Raw genomic sequence first — 17,207 nt, forward strand, 5'->3', positions numbered from 1 at the left:
TCACCCCTTAGGGCCCATTCACAGTTGAGCGTTTTGCTGGCGATTTTGGCAAAACGCTCAAACGCTATATAATAAAACCCTATGGGCCCGTTCTTACTTATGCGATTTGCGGCAATTAGGCCAAAATCCCGAAACGCAAATGCGTAGCCTGCACTGTTTTCAGGCGATTTCCAGGCGATCGCGTTTCAGGGCTATAGAAGCGGAAACCGCGATCGCGGAGAAATTGCTGCACTGTCCAGTGATTTTTCCGAAAAATCACTCCCGCAAAAATCGCAGGCGTTTTGCCCTTTTAAGTGTGAATGGGCCCTTAAGGCGGGTAGAGCAATGCAACAGATTGCAAAGTGCCGGTGATTGTGAAATTGTGGAAGTCCACAGTTTCGATTTACACTCACACACTTCTCAGAAGATCACCAGGTAGTAAAACAATTATGGACAGCAATCGATAGTAGTTTAAATAATGTGTGTGGTTTATTTTCAGTGAAGTAAATAGAATCTGTATATGGAATCGGGTGGTTCATGTATAAAATTATAATAAAAAAAGAAATGTAACAGATTAGGTGAACATTGGACAGGTCTGCTAAGGTTATCCAACACTTCATGCTAAAACTTGTACTACGAAGATTATACTACAGAGAGCGCTAGCGGTTTAAAATGGTTCCTCACAAGACTGTCAGGCAGGAGTATTTATTGATTCCCTCTCTTTTGTTTTATATTTTTTGGTATAAAAAAAATACATGGTGTGTCCAGCTATCACAAACAGAATCGAGATGATGACTAGGAGGCCGAACTGCTGAGGCTGAGGTGCTAGAATGACCATGATGAAATGAACTAAGTCCATCAGGTAATTCATTGAGCTTTGCACGCCATTGACGACTCCCCTCTCGGATTCTGGGATGTTCTCCTGGAGAAGCTGAGTCACTGTCAGGTCAAATGACCACAGGCCTGCAGAGGAGAGAAAAGGCAGAGGTCAGAGTATGAATAGCTGTCAGATGTCTATCCCTAATGGCCCATAATACTCACGGGCTACTTTTGTGGCCTGTCGCTAGCACATGGGAGCGTGTGCGTGACAGGCCGGTGACAGCTCGTCGCCAGGTCCCTCCGCGTACACACGCGGAAGAAGGATTAGTGCAGCGACGGAAGCTGTCGCCGACGTTCCTCCCCCTCGCCGGAAGCGCCGTGGATTGTCTATTGGTTGCTGTCGCTAGTCCGCATACACACGCGGACTAGCGACAGTTGCGACGAAGTTGCGGCGGCAACTGTCGCCATGCGATTGACCGCCGCCAATCGCCTGGCGAGAGCAGCGACGAGCGACGGTATGGGGTGCGCGCCCCATACTCACGGGCAACCTGTCGCCGCAACACGCGCGTGCCACGTGGTTGCGGTGACAATTGTAGCCCGTGAGTATGGGCCATTAGAAAGTCCCAACTTAAAGAATAGCTGAGGGAAAAAAACAGCTGGGGTTGCCAATCTTACAGAGGTGACCACAGCACCCTGGAGGACAACGGAACTGCAGCACTAGACCAGATAGACAGCTAGGGTCTGGAAGAATCCCCAGAAAAGTAAAGCCTAATCTTTATTTTTCACCTTGTATATCCTTTAAAGAGGGATTGTCAACCACAAAATCACATTCCATTTCCCCGCGCTCTGTGTTCAATGCGCAGCCTGGAACCTCACCCTGCAGTGCAAGCTCTGCAATCTATTCAGCAATGTTTCTGCTGTAATAAATCTTATTTCAGTCTGCCTGGCTCTATTCTCGCCATCTCTGAGGAGAAGGGAGCTTGTCATCACCGCTTCCACATTCCTCCTCCTCAATGATTGGCTAAGGGAAGTTCAATGTCAGCTGAAATACGATCTCTATGCTGTGCTCACATGTGTTCATGAAGCAAGCAGCTATGACAGATTTTAGAAGAAAAAAAAAAGTCATGCCTGGGACTCACTAGGAATCGCGGCAGCGCTTTAAAATTACCTAGGGCATTTGCAACGGCGATAACCCAACATTTTGAAGCACTGAACATAAGCATGTACAGCGCTTCCAATTTGCAGGGGTTTTTCTTCATAAAACTTTATTATACTTACCAGACGTCCTTCTTCCGTCCGTTCTCCTGCCCCCTAAAGGAAGAGGTCATAAGTGCTTCTCTATGACCAATCAGAGAAGCGCCTGAGATATCTTCAGTTAGGGGTGGGGCTACGGACAGGAGAAGAAAATACAGGGACTTGGTAAGTTTATTAAAGTTTTATTTAAAGCTAATCGCTCGGGCCCCCAAAACGCTGCATAATCACTTTGATAAGTGATTTATGCAGCGTTTATATACTTTGCATTAAAGCGGATCCGAGATGAAAAACTAACTATAACAAGTAACTTGTCTAAATATCTTATCTAAAGTTTATATAGTTTACAAAGCAAATCTAGCTGCAAACAGCTTTAATAGAATATGATTATTTCTTTCTGTGATACAATGATAGCAGCGATGTTGTTTGTAAACATTACACAGAGGCAGGCTTATCTGCATCTTGAGCAAAAAAAAAACCTAATCCCCCCTCCTCCCCTCTGCCTCTGAAATCTTTGGCTAGTAATACCTCCCCTCCTCCTGCCCAGACTGAGCTCCCATGAGCCCTTGCTACTGTCTGAAAGTGCCTTGGATCTCTGAAAACCTGTGGGCGTGGCTTGTTTCATTTATAGTGAATTAGGGTATTAAAACAAAAACAAAAAAAGTATTTGGCTTGAGGAATGCCCTATAAACAATAGGAAAGGAACACAATTATGCAATGAGTAAAAGTTCATCTCGGATCCACTTTAAGCACAAACACGCTCAAAATGTCCTGCAATTGCGATTACACTCATGGGTTCTCCCCCACCCACTTTCATTGGCAAAGCATTTTTGGGAATCGTCGGGGATCCCAAAAAGCTGCCAAAAACACCTTAGTGGGTTCCCACTCTGAGGGAGTAAATTACATCAGTATTGGTTTCAGTCAGAGGGAACCAAGATGGCAAATGCTAGGAACAGAATTCTCTTTATTTACTATATAAAATTCACTGAAATCAAAATGTGAACAATACAATAGATCTGTTATGTAAGTAGAACAAGTAGTTATCTATTTATGCATGTGTTTTTTTCCTGGCATAGTATGGCTGACCCTGCTGCTTTAAGGTATTTACTGTAGAACCTCTCTTAGGCTGCATACACATTAATTACTCATGTCAACCGTCGAGAATCAGGACCTGATTCCCTTGGGCAACATTGCTGGGCTACACACATGCGTTTCAGCTGTGTAGCTGATGATGGGCTATGTGGCAGGCAGAGGGACCACGAGTGGCGTGTGCGTGACTTCACGCAGTGGGCAAGGGAACAGCGTAAACAACGGGATTGGCGTTGCTGGGGTTGAGTAGATCAGCCTTATGTACACATGCCTGATTTATGGCGTAGGGGGTTGTTAAAGGGAACCTAAACTGAGAATAATAATACCAGTTACCTAACTCTCCTGCTGATCCTGTGTCTGAGGGCTCGTTTCCACTATCGCGAATCCGCATGCGTTCAACGCATGCGGATTAGCACATGTAATGCAAGTGGATGGGCCTGTTTCCACTGTAGCGTTGTTGAGGTGCGTTTTTTTCAGCGGTGAAAAAACGCACAAAAGAGCCGCAGAATTCTCCTGCGAGTGGAATGCATGCGAATCGCCGCTAATGTATTTAATAGGAAATTCGCATGCTGTTTTGGTATGCGAATTTTCATGCGAATTCGCATGAAATCAATGGAAAAGCACACCGGCATTGCCATGGTTAAATTCGCATACATCGTCATCGATGCGAATTTTCATGCGAATTCGCACGAAAATTTGCATGGACATGCATGCGAAATTCGCATGAAATCAATGGAAAAGCACACCGGCATTGCCACGGTTAAATTCGCATACATCGTCATCCATGCGAATTTTCATGCGAATTTGCATGAAAATTTACATGGACATGCATGCGAAATTCGCATCTGCATGCGAATTTTGCCGCAGCGATTTCGCAACGCAATAGTGGAAATGAGCCCTAATACGTTTAGCCACAGCCCCTCAATAAGCATGCAGATCAGGTGCTCTGACTGAAGACAGACTGGATTAGCTGCATGCTCGTTGCAGGTGTGTGACTCAGCCACTACAGCTTAAAGGTGGGTACACACATCAGATAAAAGTCTTTGGAAAATGAAAGATCACAGACCAATTTTACCCCCTTCCATGTAGTATGTATGAGAGACATACCTACACAGTCTATTCTATGGAGTTGAACTCCCCATCAGATAGAAATATTTGCAAGATGCTGTAAACAAAGATGCTGATCTTTTGCATGTGTACAGCATCTTTGTGTTCAGCATCTTGCAAAGATATTTATCTGATGGAGAGTTCAGCTCAAAAGAATAGACTGTGTAGGTATGGCTCTCATACTACATGGAAGGGGGTAAAATTGGTCTGTGATCTTTCATTTTCCAAAGACTTTTATCTGATGTGTGTACCAGTGGCGTAGCTAATGAGCTGTGGGCCCCGGTGCATGTTTTACATGGGGCCCCCCAAGCACGCTATACATAGCAATTGATACGGCGCACCAAAACCTGCCAAGGATTTCCACAATGTCAGAGGTGCAAGAAGGGGATGGGGAACAGTTTGTTAATGATTACTACTATTTAAAACATCTATAGAAGTGATTAATACCAGCACAAGACCAATAGAGAGCTAATATTGTGCTTGAAGAAGGGCCCCTTGGGGCCCCTCTGGCCTAAGGGCCCCGATGCGGTCGCTACCTCTGCACCCCCTATTGCTACGCCACTGTGTGTACCCACCTTAAGAGATCAGCAGGACTGCCAGGCAACTGGTATTGTTTAAAAGGAAACAGCCATATCCCTCTCAGTTAAAGTGGACCGAAATTAAAAATACAAGATTTCAGAAATAAAATCTATTTTCTAAATTATAATAATAAATAGCAGCCTTTTTTCAGCTGCATGATGACAAATATAAAATATTTTACATTTATTGGAGGAACCGCTCCCTTCCTTTCAAATTGCCGGGATTTTTCCGGCAAACTGGTGGAGTAGATGGTGTCCGGCAATGGAGGAATTGCTAATGGCTGCCCCCAGTATAACCCTAGTTATGAAAAGAGAAGGGTGAAAAGCATGTACTGAAATGATCATAGGTTTGAAGGAGTGTTTATTTATCTTTGTATGTGTCAGAGTGGTGCAACTAAATATTTTTAATTAAAAAAATGTTTGGTTTGGGTCCGCTTTAAAGCCTCCTTTCCACGGACTGTTAATGGGCAGTGAAATGCCTCTCAAACTCTCACAACTGCTCACTGCTGCCTGGTAACTGCTTGCTGAGCACACGGTTCAACAGTCCATGGTGGAAAAGAGGCCTGAGTCAGGGGTGTGTACGAGTCTTTAGACTATTAGGCCTCTTTTCCATGGGCAGTTGAACTGTGTGCTCAGCAAGCAGTTACCAGGCAGCAACAAGCAGTTACCAGGCAGCAGTGAGCAGTTGTGATCCTTTGTGAGGCATTTCACTGCCTATCAACTGTCCGTGGAAAAGAAGCCTCACTGATGTTGAGTAGGGATGGTCAATGAGATGCAAAACATACATGAAATGCAAATGTATGCAGCTTGGAAATGGACCAATTGAATGCCGTCTTGCTGGAATTCGAATGGTCTGTTTTCAATCAGTATACATTTGCATACAAAGTTTGCCTAATCCTGTATAAACTCAGAACGATTTGCATCTCATTGGCCACCCCTATTGTGGAGTTCACAATGCTTCAGTTTTAGGCCCTTTCCGCGGACCGCTGATAGGCAGTGAAATACCTCTCAATCTCTCTCATCTGCTCACTGCTGCCTAGTAACTGCTCATTGCTGCATGATAACTGCTTACTTCTGCCTGGTAACTGCTTGCTGAGCACACATCTCAACAGTTTGTGGAAAGGAGGCCTAAGTGTCGGGTCTTAGGCCCAGTGCACACCAAAACCGCTAGCAGATCCGCAAAACTCCAGAGTTTTTTGGAGCAGATTTCAGAGCGATTCTAGAGACGTTTTCTAAACATGCCTAGCGTTCTTGGGAGCGTTTTTGGGTAGCAGATTACAATTATTGTTACAGTAAAAGCTGTTACTGAACAGCTACTGTAACAAAAATGCCTGGGAAACCGCTCTGATCTAGCGTAGTGTTTTCCAGAGCGGTGTGAGCTTTTCCTATACTTTACATTGAGGCAGAAACGCTTCTGCAAACTGCAAACGTGCTGCAGGACCCAAGTTTGCAGTTTGCTTAAAACCTCAAATCGCTGGTGTGCACCATCCCATTGAAATACATAACCCAAGCGTTTTCACAGGCGGAAGCGGTTTGCGAAACGCATCAAAACCCGCTCGGTGTGCACCAGGCCTTATACTTGGTACACACAATGCAATTTTCCTTTCAGATGAAATGGGAATTGGGACACATCCCCTAGTTTGATAATTTCCAACATGTCTGATCTGCTTCCGATTGAGAATGGGATCAATTTTTGAGATTAGTACTGCACAAAATCAATCCCTTTCTCTATTGGAAGCAGACTGAACATATTGGAAATTATTGAACGATAGGAAATTTCCTGTCAATCTGATAGGAAAATAGCATTGTTTGTACCATGCACTAGCTGGTACACACCTTCAATTTTGATTGGCCAATGTTACCACCTCCATGTTATATTAGAGTCCACCTATCTTTTATACTATGAGAAGATTGTGTAGGTAAGCTCTTGTACTTCATAGTTAATGAAAATGGTTGATGATTGGTCAATCAAAGTTGAATGTGTACTAGGCTTAAAAGGGAAAATTTTCAAGTGGGATAGGGATAGGAAATGTGTAAAGTCTGTTCCTTTGTCTGTGTCACTACTGAAACCATTTGTTTTCTCACTTCCTAACCAAGAAACAAGGAAAATCTCTAAAGGGACACAAGACAACTAAAAAGAAACAGGGCAAATCGCCAATAGGGACACAAGACAACTACCGGTATATAAAAAAGAAAATTTTTAACACTATATCCAAAAGCAAAATCATTTTTGGCTGGTTTTTGAATTCCAACTGGGTCATCGCAACATTTAAATGTGTTTACTCAGCTAAAAAAAAATCAGTATTTAACAAAATTATAATAATGCATAAATAAATGGACTGTTGGCAAAGAGTGAACAACTTTTCTCCACTCCGCTGAATTAACACCATGTGCACCAAATTATTTTGCTGACAGAATAAACAGAGTGATTACCTGAGTTTATATCCCGGTCCATTTGCCAAAACATTTATGCTAGATTCTGGATGTTGCTATACCTTTTTAATTAAGGGGGGAAAAAGTTTTCATCCATAGGTATAGGTGCCTAATAACAAAGCAGTGAATTTGTTTGCGATTTGTGGCCTAGGAATTTGGCTACCGCATAGTCGCCCGTTCTAAACTAGTGAATTAGCGGCGGTGGATTTGTAGCAGTGTTCTGCTTCCGTTACGGTGATGGTGTGGACTACATTCCACTTGGCTGAGGGTGGTTAATTATTGGTCTGGCCTGCGGGGCAGGGGCAAATTATCAGCTTGCCAGGGTATGGTTTTAAGCGGCTACACTGTAGCCAAAGCCACAGTGTGGTCCCATTTAATACAAACAAATGGTGTCTCAACCTCCAAAGCCTCAAAATGTGTCTCAATGCATTTTTACTATGCCAAACCACATACAGTGTAAATGGTGCTATATTACTAACTGTTAAACTGCCGTTCAGAAAGATGGCGCCTTAATTGGAAGCCATGGCCACAGGATTCTGGCTTTTTCCTGTTTTTGTTGCCTTTTCCCCACCAATTCACCTTGTTTTCCCCCGTGATGGTGTGCAGTGTAGCCTGGGACGCTGGTGCGGGTTGTGGGAGTCCGGGACCTGGAGTTATTTCACCTTGCTGCTGCCTTGGTCTGTTGTTTGTGCAGATACAGGCCAAGTGGAGTCCACTGCTGTTACCCAAGCAGTAAGGGCTCCACTGAAGTAGGACACGGTGCTGATTATGAAACCTTTGGCCTTGCTGTATGTTGGCTCCATCCATTAATTGGCTATCCACAGCAGGGATACCTCTGGTTCAGCCCCTCCATAATGCCATCCACTAAACCGGAAGTAAGGGCCGACGCAGTTGGATACTTCTGTAACAGCCAAATTATCTTGACCAGCCTTGCTGAATGCTGCCCAGGAGTCGAGGACCACCACAGAAATGAACTCTACTGCACCTTTTGAACTGGAACACCTTGGCCAGTGGTGCCAGATGCCAAATGCCAGCAATCGGGATTCTCAGCCATCACCGCAGCTTTGCTTTAGGAGGGACTGGGTCATCACTGCTGAACCTTCGCCCCCCTCTGTCCCCCCCTTCAATGTCTCCTTGAGGATGACAGATGATTACCAGGTGCTACTGGTGGTGCCGTAGTATGGCAGCCTCAGCTTTTGGCTTTCAGACATTACCCCCCCCCCCCCCCCCTCCATGCTTCCAGAACCTGTATGAGCCAAAACTAATTCCGGGTACAACTTCCTTTGTACTTGGCGAAATAAATGACTCTGATTCTGATTAGTAGGGGTTCTTTTACGCTAGCCATTTGACAGTGGTGCATTTACCATCTGTCAACTGCTTCTATAGTTCTGTTAGAGGTGTACAGGCAATTTCAAGTATTTCTCATTGGTAGTGAGTTGGCACCAGTCCCATGCATGTAACTGAGGAGGGGGCAGCCCCCCAGTGGACGTTACATGCAGTGGTCTTGAAACATTGCCCATTCAGTTGCATTACATAGCAACCAGATGGCACAAAAGCACCCTCATCTGAGGGTCATTGTTGTACAGAGTAATGGCATCTTAGGGTTTCAAAGTAAAAGCCTACTGTGCTGTCTGGCAATGCTAAACCACCAGCAAATGGGCAAAACTGTCAAACATCCCTATTAGTGATGGTCATGTCTAGGAGAAGCCGTGGAAAAGCATGTGATCAGTTTGGTCAGGTGATAGATATGTAAGTCTCTGATTTGCTAGTTGTTATGTGCTAAAGCAGGATGTGATCACAGCAAATCCGAGCTTTGCAAATCTATCAGCTGATCAAACAAATCCCATACTTCGCCATGAGATCCCCTAGACATGACCATCACTAAACCCTTTTTAAGGGGTAAATTATATTTTTGTGGTGCTTTTGGCATTAAACAAGCATTTTCTGACATTTTAAGTCTGGTGTTTAACACTAAAGTAATCAGAGGGGTAACAATAGAAGGAACAGCCACTGCTACTCACCCTTCCCCCCAATATAAGGTCCCCATTCCAGAGCAGGTGTTGTTATGGCCATAGTTATAGGTTGGGGTTGCTATGGTGTTAGCACTGTTATATGACTCCAGGTAGATGGGTTTCCTTGCCATGAAGTACAACGAGGATTGGAGGAACAAGATTTGAATGTAGAGGACCACATGATTTGTAGTTATGTCACTGTAAATGCTACACAGACTTAAAAAAAAATGTGTCCATGTGAATTTGGCCTCAAAGACTTGAATGGCATATTTTTTCCCAAAGATTTTCACATTTGCCAAAACTGCTGCAGAATATAGTTACCCTATTTAGTGAATAAAGACAAGGCATGTCCATGAACCCCATCCTTTTGTCCAGTGGATACTAGGAAGTCCTTATGAAACAGCTATTCTGGGGACAGGGATATGCGGGGGGCGCTGGGTGTGGGAGATTTAGGGCAAATTCTTTTTCTACTCATCTTTTCTCTTTTCTTTGTTCTTCTCTCTTCTTCCTTTACCTTCCTTACTTTAGTTAGGCTAGTTTGGCCTATCATGCGTGTATGAGATTGAGCCTTACGCCTATTTTCGTGTCTTCTATCCTCTAATCCATTATCTGGGAAGGATGCCTATAAGTGAATATATGGAGGCACAGTATCTTCTATGTCTATGTGGTGGAAAACTCTTCTTTGTGGTGCAAACTGTTTGCTTAAATTCTGTTATGTCAAAACTTCAATAAACATTTTGAAACAGAAGCAGCTATTCTTCCAGATGCTGACATATCAACCCAAAGATGCTTGCTATTATAAGTAAAGATATTTCCACCTTCCAGTAGTGTTGGACGAACACCTGGATGTTCGGGTTCGCGAACGTTCGCCGAACATGGCCGCGATGTTCGGGTGTTCGCGCCGAACTCCGAACATAATGGAAGTCAATGGGGACCCGAACTTTCGTGATTTGTAAAGCCTCCTTACATGCTACATACCCCAAATTTACAGGGTATGTGCACCTTGGGAGTGGGTACAAGAGGAAAAAAAATTAGCAAAAAGAGCTTATAGTTTTTGAGAAAATCGATTTTAAAGTTTCAAAGGGAAAACTGTCTTTTAAATGCGGGAAATGTCTGTTTTCTTTGCACAGGTAGCATGCATTTTGCCGCCATGCAGTCATAAATGTAATAAAGATAAGAGGTTCCATAAACAGGGACCGGCAACGCTAACCCAGCAGCAGCACACGTGATGGAACAGGAGGAGGCGCAGGAGGAGAAGGCCAAGCTTTGAGACACAACAACCCAGGCCTTGCATGAGGACAAGAAGCGTGCGGATAGCATGCATTTTGCCGCCATGCAGTCATAAATGTAATAAAGATAAGAGGTTCCATAAACAGGGACCGGCAACGCTAACCCAGCAGCAGCACACGTGATGGAACAGGAGGAGGCGCAGGAGGAGAAGGCCACGCTTTCAGACACAACAACCCAGGCCTTGCATGAGGACAAGAAGCGTGCGGATAGCATGCATTTTGCCGCCATGCAGTCATAAATGTAATAAAGATAAGAGGTTCCATAGTGTGGCTGAGCGGTGTACTACTGTTCCTAGCAGCGACACAGAGCACAATGCTATACAGTGGTGGGTGAGCGGTGTACTACTGTTCCCAGCAGAGACACAGAGTGGCAGTAAACACAATGCTATACAGTGGTGGCTGAGCGGTGTACTACTGTTCCCAGCAGCGACACAGAGCACAATGGTATACAGTGGTGGGTGAGTGGTGTACTACTGTTCCCAGCAGCGACACAGAGCACAATGCTATACAGTGGTGGGTGAGCGGTGTACTACTGTTCCCAGCAGAGACACAGAGTGGCAGTAAACACAATGCTATACAGTAGTGGCTGAGCGGTGTACTACTGTTCCCAGCAGCGACACAGAGCACAATGGTATACAGTGGTGGGTGAGTGGTGTACTACTGTTCCAAGCAGCGATACAGAGCACAATGCTATACAGTGATGGGTGAGCGGTGTACTACTGTTCCCAGCAGAGACACAGAGTGGCAGTAAACACAATGCTATATAGTGTGGGTGAGCGGTGTACTACTGTTCCCAGCAGCGACACAGAGCACAATGCTATACAGTGGTGGGTGAGCGGTGTACTACTGTTCCCAGCAAAGACACAGTGTGGCAGTAAACACAATGCTATACAGTGGTGGGTGAGTGGTGTACTACTGTTCCCAGCAGCGACACAGAGCACAATGCTATACAGTGGTGGGTGGGTGAGCGGTGTACTACTGTTCCCAGCAGCGACACAGAGCACAATGCTATACAGTGGTGGGTGAGCGGTGTACTACTGTTCCCAGCAGACACACAGAGTGGCAGTAAACACAATGCTATATAGTGTGGGTGAGCGGTGTACTACTGTTCCCAGCAGCGACACAGAGCACAATGCTATACAGGGTGATCGGTGTACTACTGTTCCCAGCAGAGAGACACAGAGTGGCAGTAAACACAATGCTATATAGTGTGGGTGAGCGGTGTACTACTATTCCCAGCAGTAACACAATGACCGGGGGACCCTGGCTAGCCTGGCTGGAGAGAGAACTACCCTGCCTGCCTACCCAAAGCTAAACCCACAGACAAATGGCGGAGAAATGACGTGGATCGGGTATTTATTTACCCGAACCACGTGACCCGTTCGGCCAATCACAGCGCTAGCCGAACGTTCGGGTAACGTTCGGCCATGCGCTCTTAGTTCGGCCACATGGCCGAACAGTTTGGCCGAACACCATCAGGTGTTCGGCCGAACTCGAACATCACCCGAACAGGGTGATGTTCTGCAGAACCCGAACAGTGGCGAACACTGTTCACCCAACACTACCTTCCAGATCAGCCTAAACATTAGAACCACCTGATATTGTGCACTTCTCCCTCGTGCCACAAACACTGTTGTGACTATGCTAAGGCCAGTGGCAAACACATGATTTTTAGGGGTGGGGGGGATTCCTGAAAGGTCCAGAAGTACTTATGTCCCTGAGTGCTTCCGAATACAGGTGGCTCCATACTGCCCATGCACAAAAGTGCGCTGGCGTATTACGGAGCTGCCTATCTTTGGATGTACTCAAGGACACGAGTGTTTCTGAGGGCTTCTGGTAGCAACAAATTTAAACGTGGGACAGCGCTGGCACAACTCCCCGAGAGAGGAACGGGAGATAGACTTAGTTTGGAGAATTCAGTGGAATATGCTACATAGTGTCACATAGCGCAAGCGGTAGCCATATGATGCAGGGATCTATGCATCTGCGGAAGATGGCGGCGCTATATAAATACTAAATAATAATAATTTGCCTCACCAGGATTGCACTTTTATTTAGCTTTCCTGTATGACAAGAAGACACACCCAGCACTATGGGAAGAGGGAAACAAAGGTGAATGAGGGAGGCTGGTGCATACCAAGAGTGCTTCTGAGCGTTTTTCAAATCAACAGTGATTTGAAAAGCGCTTGGCTAATGTTACCCTATGAGGGTGTTCGCACAGCAGCGTTGTGATTTTTTCAAAATCGCAGGTATACTGCATGTAGCATGTTTTTGAGCGATTCATTCAAAAATCGCTCTGAATATCGCTTCACAAATTCGCACTCACAAATTGCAAGCGATTGCTATTGTCATTTTGGCGTTGCACTAGCCCAGAGAGAGGAGGAGTGGAGAAATTGAAAATAGCCTGAGATGGAGCAGAGAGCTTATCTATATTGCAGTCCCACATCACACAGAGGCTACTTGCCAGGTAATATGACTCCTGTCCCTGCAGCCCTCCTGGAGTCTAGGGACTGTCATAAACTTTTCAACTTGTTTAACACCTTATCCACACATGCAGTCATTATAACAATGGGGAGAGACCAGACAAATGTTTGCCCACAGACCCTGAGTCCAGGCAAGCTCTGCATCATGCTGTGTATATTTACCAGCTATGTACATGACATAAACCTCTTCTGCCCTACATTACACTACAGACAGGCATTTCAGGGGATACTTCAGGGCACTTATAATGGAAAAGGCATTTACACATTTATAGGCTAAAATTCACTAAATAGCCTAAGTTCTGTCAGGCATCATGAAATAGTAGCAGTGTTTGCAGCTTGACTGATTTGTTACTGTTTCTGTTTTCTTATCTACTGCACTTATTTACCTCTAGCAGAGCTGAGTTGATAACACAAGGAGGTCTGTTCCTCCCAGGTCTGAGGTTACACACTCACAGCTTCTGCAGACTGCAGCACAGGGCAGGCAGGAGTGACTGGTGCCTGAGTCCTGGCTCAGCTGACACTTCTGTGCTGTGGAGAGTTGGGGGACTCGAGAATCAACATTCTCTCACTAACGCAGGCTGCAGCTTCTTGTGGGGGCGGGCTAGGCTGCCTCTATCATTCTATTAGCTGGAGGGAGGCGTCAGAAGTAAGAAGGAGAAGTAAGAAGGGAGGGAGAACAGGCTGTTTATATTATGCGGGCTTCCCTGGCTGAATACACAGCTCAGTGCAGGGGGGGAGGTTCCAGACACCCGGAATACCCCCTTCAGTTCGCCAGTGAAGGCATGCTAGAATAATAGATGTTGCCCTCCTTAATCTTAAAATTTAAAACACCTACAAATAAGAAGTACATTTCTCCCAGAGTAAAATGAGCCATAAATTACTACTCTCCTATGTTGCTGTCACTCATAGTAGGTGGGAAAAATCTGACATTACCGATAGGTTTTGGGTTAGTCCATCTCTCCATAGGAGATTCTCAGCATGGCCTTTATTCTTTATAAAGACATTCCCTGAAAAAGATTTATACAAAGATGCTGGCCAGCCTCCCTGTACACTATTTTGGCAGTTGGACGGAGCAACTGGCATTCCCTCAGGGCCCTTTTCCACTACGGCGTTTGCGATGGCTGAATCGCAAAACCGCAAACCGCTAGTGATTTTTCAAATCGCTACAGTTTGCTTTTAACATAGGAATCGCGGTAGGTCATTTCCACTACCGCATTTCGTTTTTTACCTGATCGCGATCGCACGCCGGAGCGATTATTGCCGCGATTTTGCTATGCAGTGCATAGCATAGCAAAATCGCGATCGCAAACGTCGGAAAATCGCCGGGAATTTTTTACCTTTTGCGATTCAGCAATCGCTAGCGTTCAGCGTGAACACTAGCGATTGCTAGTGGAAAAGGGCCAAGTGCTTTTAAAAATAAAGAAAACCCTGAGAACCCCCTATAAGATCATGGGCTTGGTGGTAATGACAGATTTCTACTTCTTATTGTAAGTGACAGCAGGGTTGCTCTACAAATTCGCGAATTCGTTATGTACCTGAAAATTCGGGTCAATTTTCATGGTTGCCGAAGTTGAATCCAAATTCGAATTCTGATGCTGTTGGCGAATTCAAATTCGAAGCTACCCGAATAGTGCCTCTCAAATTCGGCCGAATGATCGCAAATTCGGATTCGATTCGGTATTCTAGGGAATCTGACCATTGAAATACTGTAAAAGGTCCAGGACGTCAATCAGAGGGCTCACAGCAACCATTCACAGAGGGGAACCCTGGCCAGGGATGCTCATCCGGATTACCCGGATATCTGAACTTTTTAGCACTATCCGACCAGATTCATGATACCTGGGCTGAAATCCGCATAGCACTTCCTCCTCCTCCTCCTCTGGAGGAGGATCTTGTCTTCCAGGGATTTGTAGGATGTCAAAAGCATGCTCACATACATTGGCCTGGAATCGAACCCAGGTCAACTGCTTGGAAGGCAGCTATGCTCACCACTATACTGCCAACGCTACAGACTGAAGCCAGCCTAGCTGGCCTGAGAAGGATGAAAAGCTAGGTGGCCATGCAACCATTCTTGCTAACCTAAAGCTTACTTGTGTCTTACAACACATTGGCTTAAGACTTTACCAAATCCAATGATCCAATATGGGGAAGCTTCTCTGTTTGCTGTGTTTTTTTTGTTTTGTTTTTTAAGTGTGGTGTCACAGTTCACTCATCTCTTCAATGTTACGGCAGGGCCCTTATTACACTTTCTCTTACAGGGCTATGGAAACCGTTTTGCCCATGCGATAAAGCAAGGTGCAAAAATGAAATCATGCCTAGCAGAGGTTGGTTTCAATCCATTAACCTCTGGGTTATGGGCCCAGCACACTTCCACTGCGCCTCTCTGCTTACATATGTAAACAATCTTCAAGTTTAAGAAGGGTACATTAGTTGAAATAGTTAGACTACAATCTATGTTACAGCCAGGGGCGTAGCAATAGGGGGTGCAGAGGTTGCCACCGCATCGGGGCCCTTGGGCCAGAGGGGCCCCGAAGGGCCCTCCCTCAACTGCAGTATTAGCTCTCTATTGGTCCTGTGGTGATAATAATCACTTCTATAGATACTTTGAATAGTGGTAATCATTAAAAAAACTGCTCCCCATCCCCTTCTTGCAACTCCGACACTGTAGTTGCCATTGGCAGGTTTTGGTGCACCATATCAATTGTTATGTATACAGTGCTTGGGGGCCCCATTGTAAAACTTGCATCGGGGCCCAGAGCTCCTTAGCTACGCCACTGGTTACAGCAAGGCCCTAATGACACTTTCTCTTAAGGGGCTATGACCGCCGCTTGGCCCATGTGGTAAAGCAAGATGTAAAAAAAAACAGCAAACAGAGAAGCTTCCCCATATTGGAGCATTGGATTTGGTAAAGTCTTAAGCCAATGTGTTGTAAGCGGGGCCGGATTTGTACTCTTTATCGCCCAAGGCCACTGTCAGCAGCCGCCCCCCTTCAGTACAGGTAGCCAAATGACTCCCCCCCCCCCCCCCGTATAGGTAGCCAGATAAGATAACCCTTCTCCCTCCCTCCAGTATAGAAAGCCCATTGACCCTTACCTCTATTATAGTAGGCAGCCAGATGACACCCCCCCCCCCAATATAGGTAGACAGATAATCCATCCCCCAACTCCTCCAGTTTAGACAGCCTAATGACCCCTCTTCCCTCCAGTATAGGTAGCCTGATGACCCCTTCCCCCCCCCCCCCTTCCCTCTAGTATAAGAAGCTCTCCCCCATCTTCTGTATAGATAGCCTGATGACCCCCTCCCTCCAGTATAGGTAGCCAGGTGACCACTCCCAACCCCCGGTATAGCCTGCTGCCCACCCGCCCTTGATCCTGTGGTGCCCTAGGCCATGGCCTATGTGGCCTTGTCTTAAATCCGGCCCTAGTTGTAAGACACAAGTAAGCTTTAGGTTAGCAGGAATGGTTGCATGGCCACCTAGCTCCTTCCCAGGCTAGCTAGGCTGGCTTCAGCATGTAGCGTTGGTGGTATAGTGGTGAGCATAGCTGCCTTCCAAGCAGTTGACCTGGGTTCGATTCCTGGCCAATGTATGTGAGCATGCTTTTGACATCCTACAAATCCCTGGAAGACAAGATCCTCCTCCCCCAGAGAAGGAATTGTTTTTATTAAATTACACCTATTTAAATGTGGTTTTCCTTTAAAAAAAAAAAAAACCCGAATTTCGCGAACACAAACTTTTCTCGAATTTAGTTACCGATCACGAACCGAATTCGAATTGAATTCGATGGTTGCGATCGAATTCGAATCCGAATTTGCCCTGGACCCAAATTCGAAATTTGCCCCGGACCCGAATTTGAATGTACTCGAATAGAATTTGGGTACATTCGAGCATGCCTGAGTGGCAGGAGCATAGGAGAAAAGTAATTTACGGCTCATTTTACTCTGGGAGAAATGTACTTCTTATTTGTATGTGTTTTAAATTTTAAGATTTTCACGACGGTTCCTCCTTAAATATTTCAAAGTCCACTCTGACTGCTTTGCTTAAACTGCAAAATTCTCAAAATACAACCTAAAATGTGTAAGTGCTCTAAACAGTCGTAGGTAATTGCATAAATCTGCAAGTCTTTTGTAAAGCCTGGTACCCACCATGCAATTTCCCATCGGATAGAA

General features: G+C 45.4%; 1 protein-coding gene across 3 annotated transcripts in view; it reads right to left on the reverse strand.

Moving 5' to 3' along the window:
* Positions 1-469: 469 nt before the first annotated feature.
* Positions 470-17,207, reverse strand: part of LOC137519679 (ferroportin-like) — a 78,443-nt gene continuing 61,705 nt past the window's right edge. For all 3 annotated transcript variants that reach the window (XM_068238646.1, XM_068238647.1, XM_068238645.1), the window contains one exon: positions 470-942. In XM_068238646.1, the coding sequence (XP_068094747.1) occupies positions 671-942 (272 nt within the window). In that variant the 3' untranslated portion in view covers positions 470-670. The remainder of the gene's footprint in view (positions 943-17,207) is intronic.

The sequence above is a fragment of the Hyperolius riggenbachi genome, chromosome 5 (assembly GCF_040937935.1).
Source record: "Hyperolius riggenbachi isolate aHypRig1 chromosome 5, aHypRig1.pri, whole genome shotgun sequence".
Lineage (NCBI taxonomy): Eukaryota > Metazoa > Chordata > Amphibia > Anura > Hyperoliidae > Hyperolius > Hyperolius riggenbachi.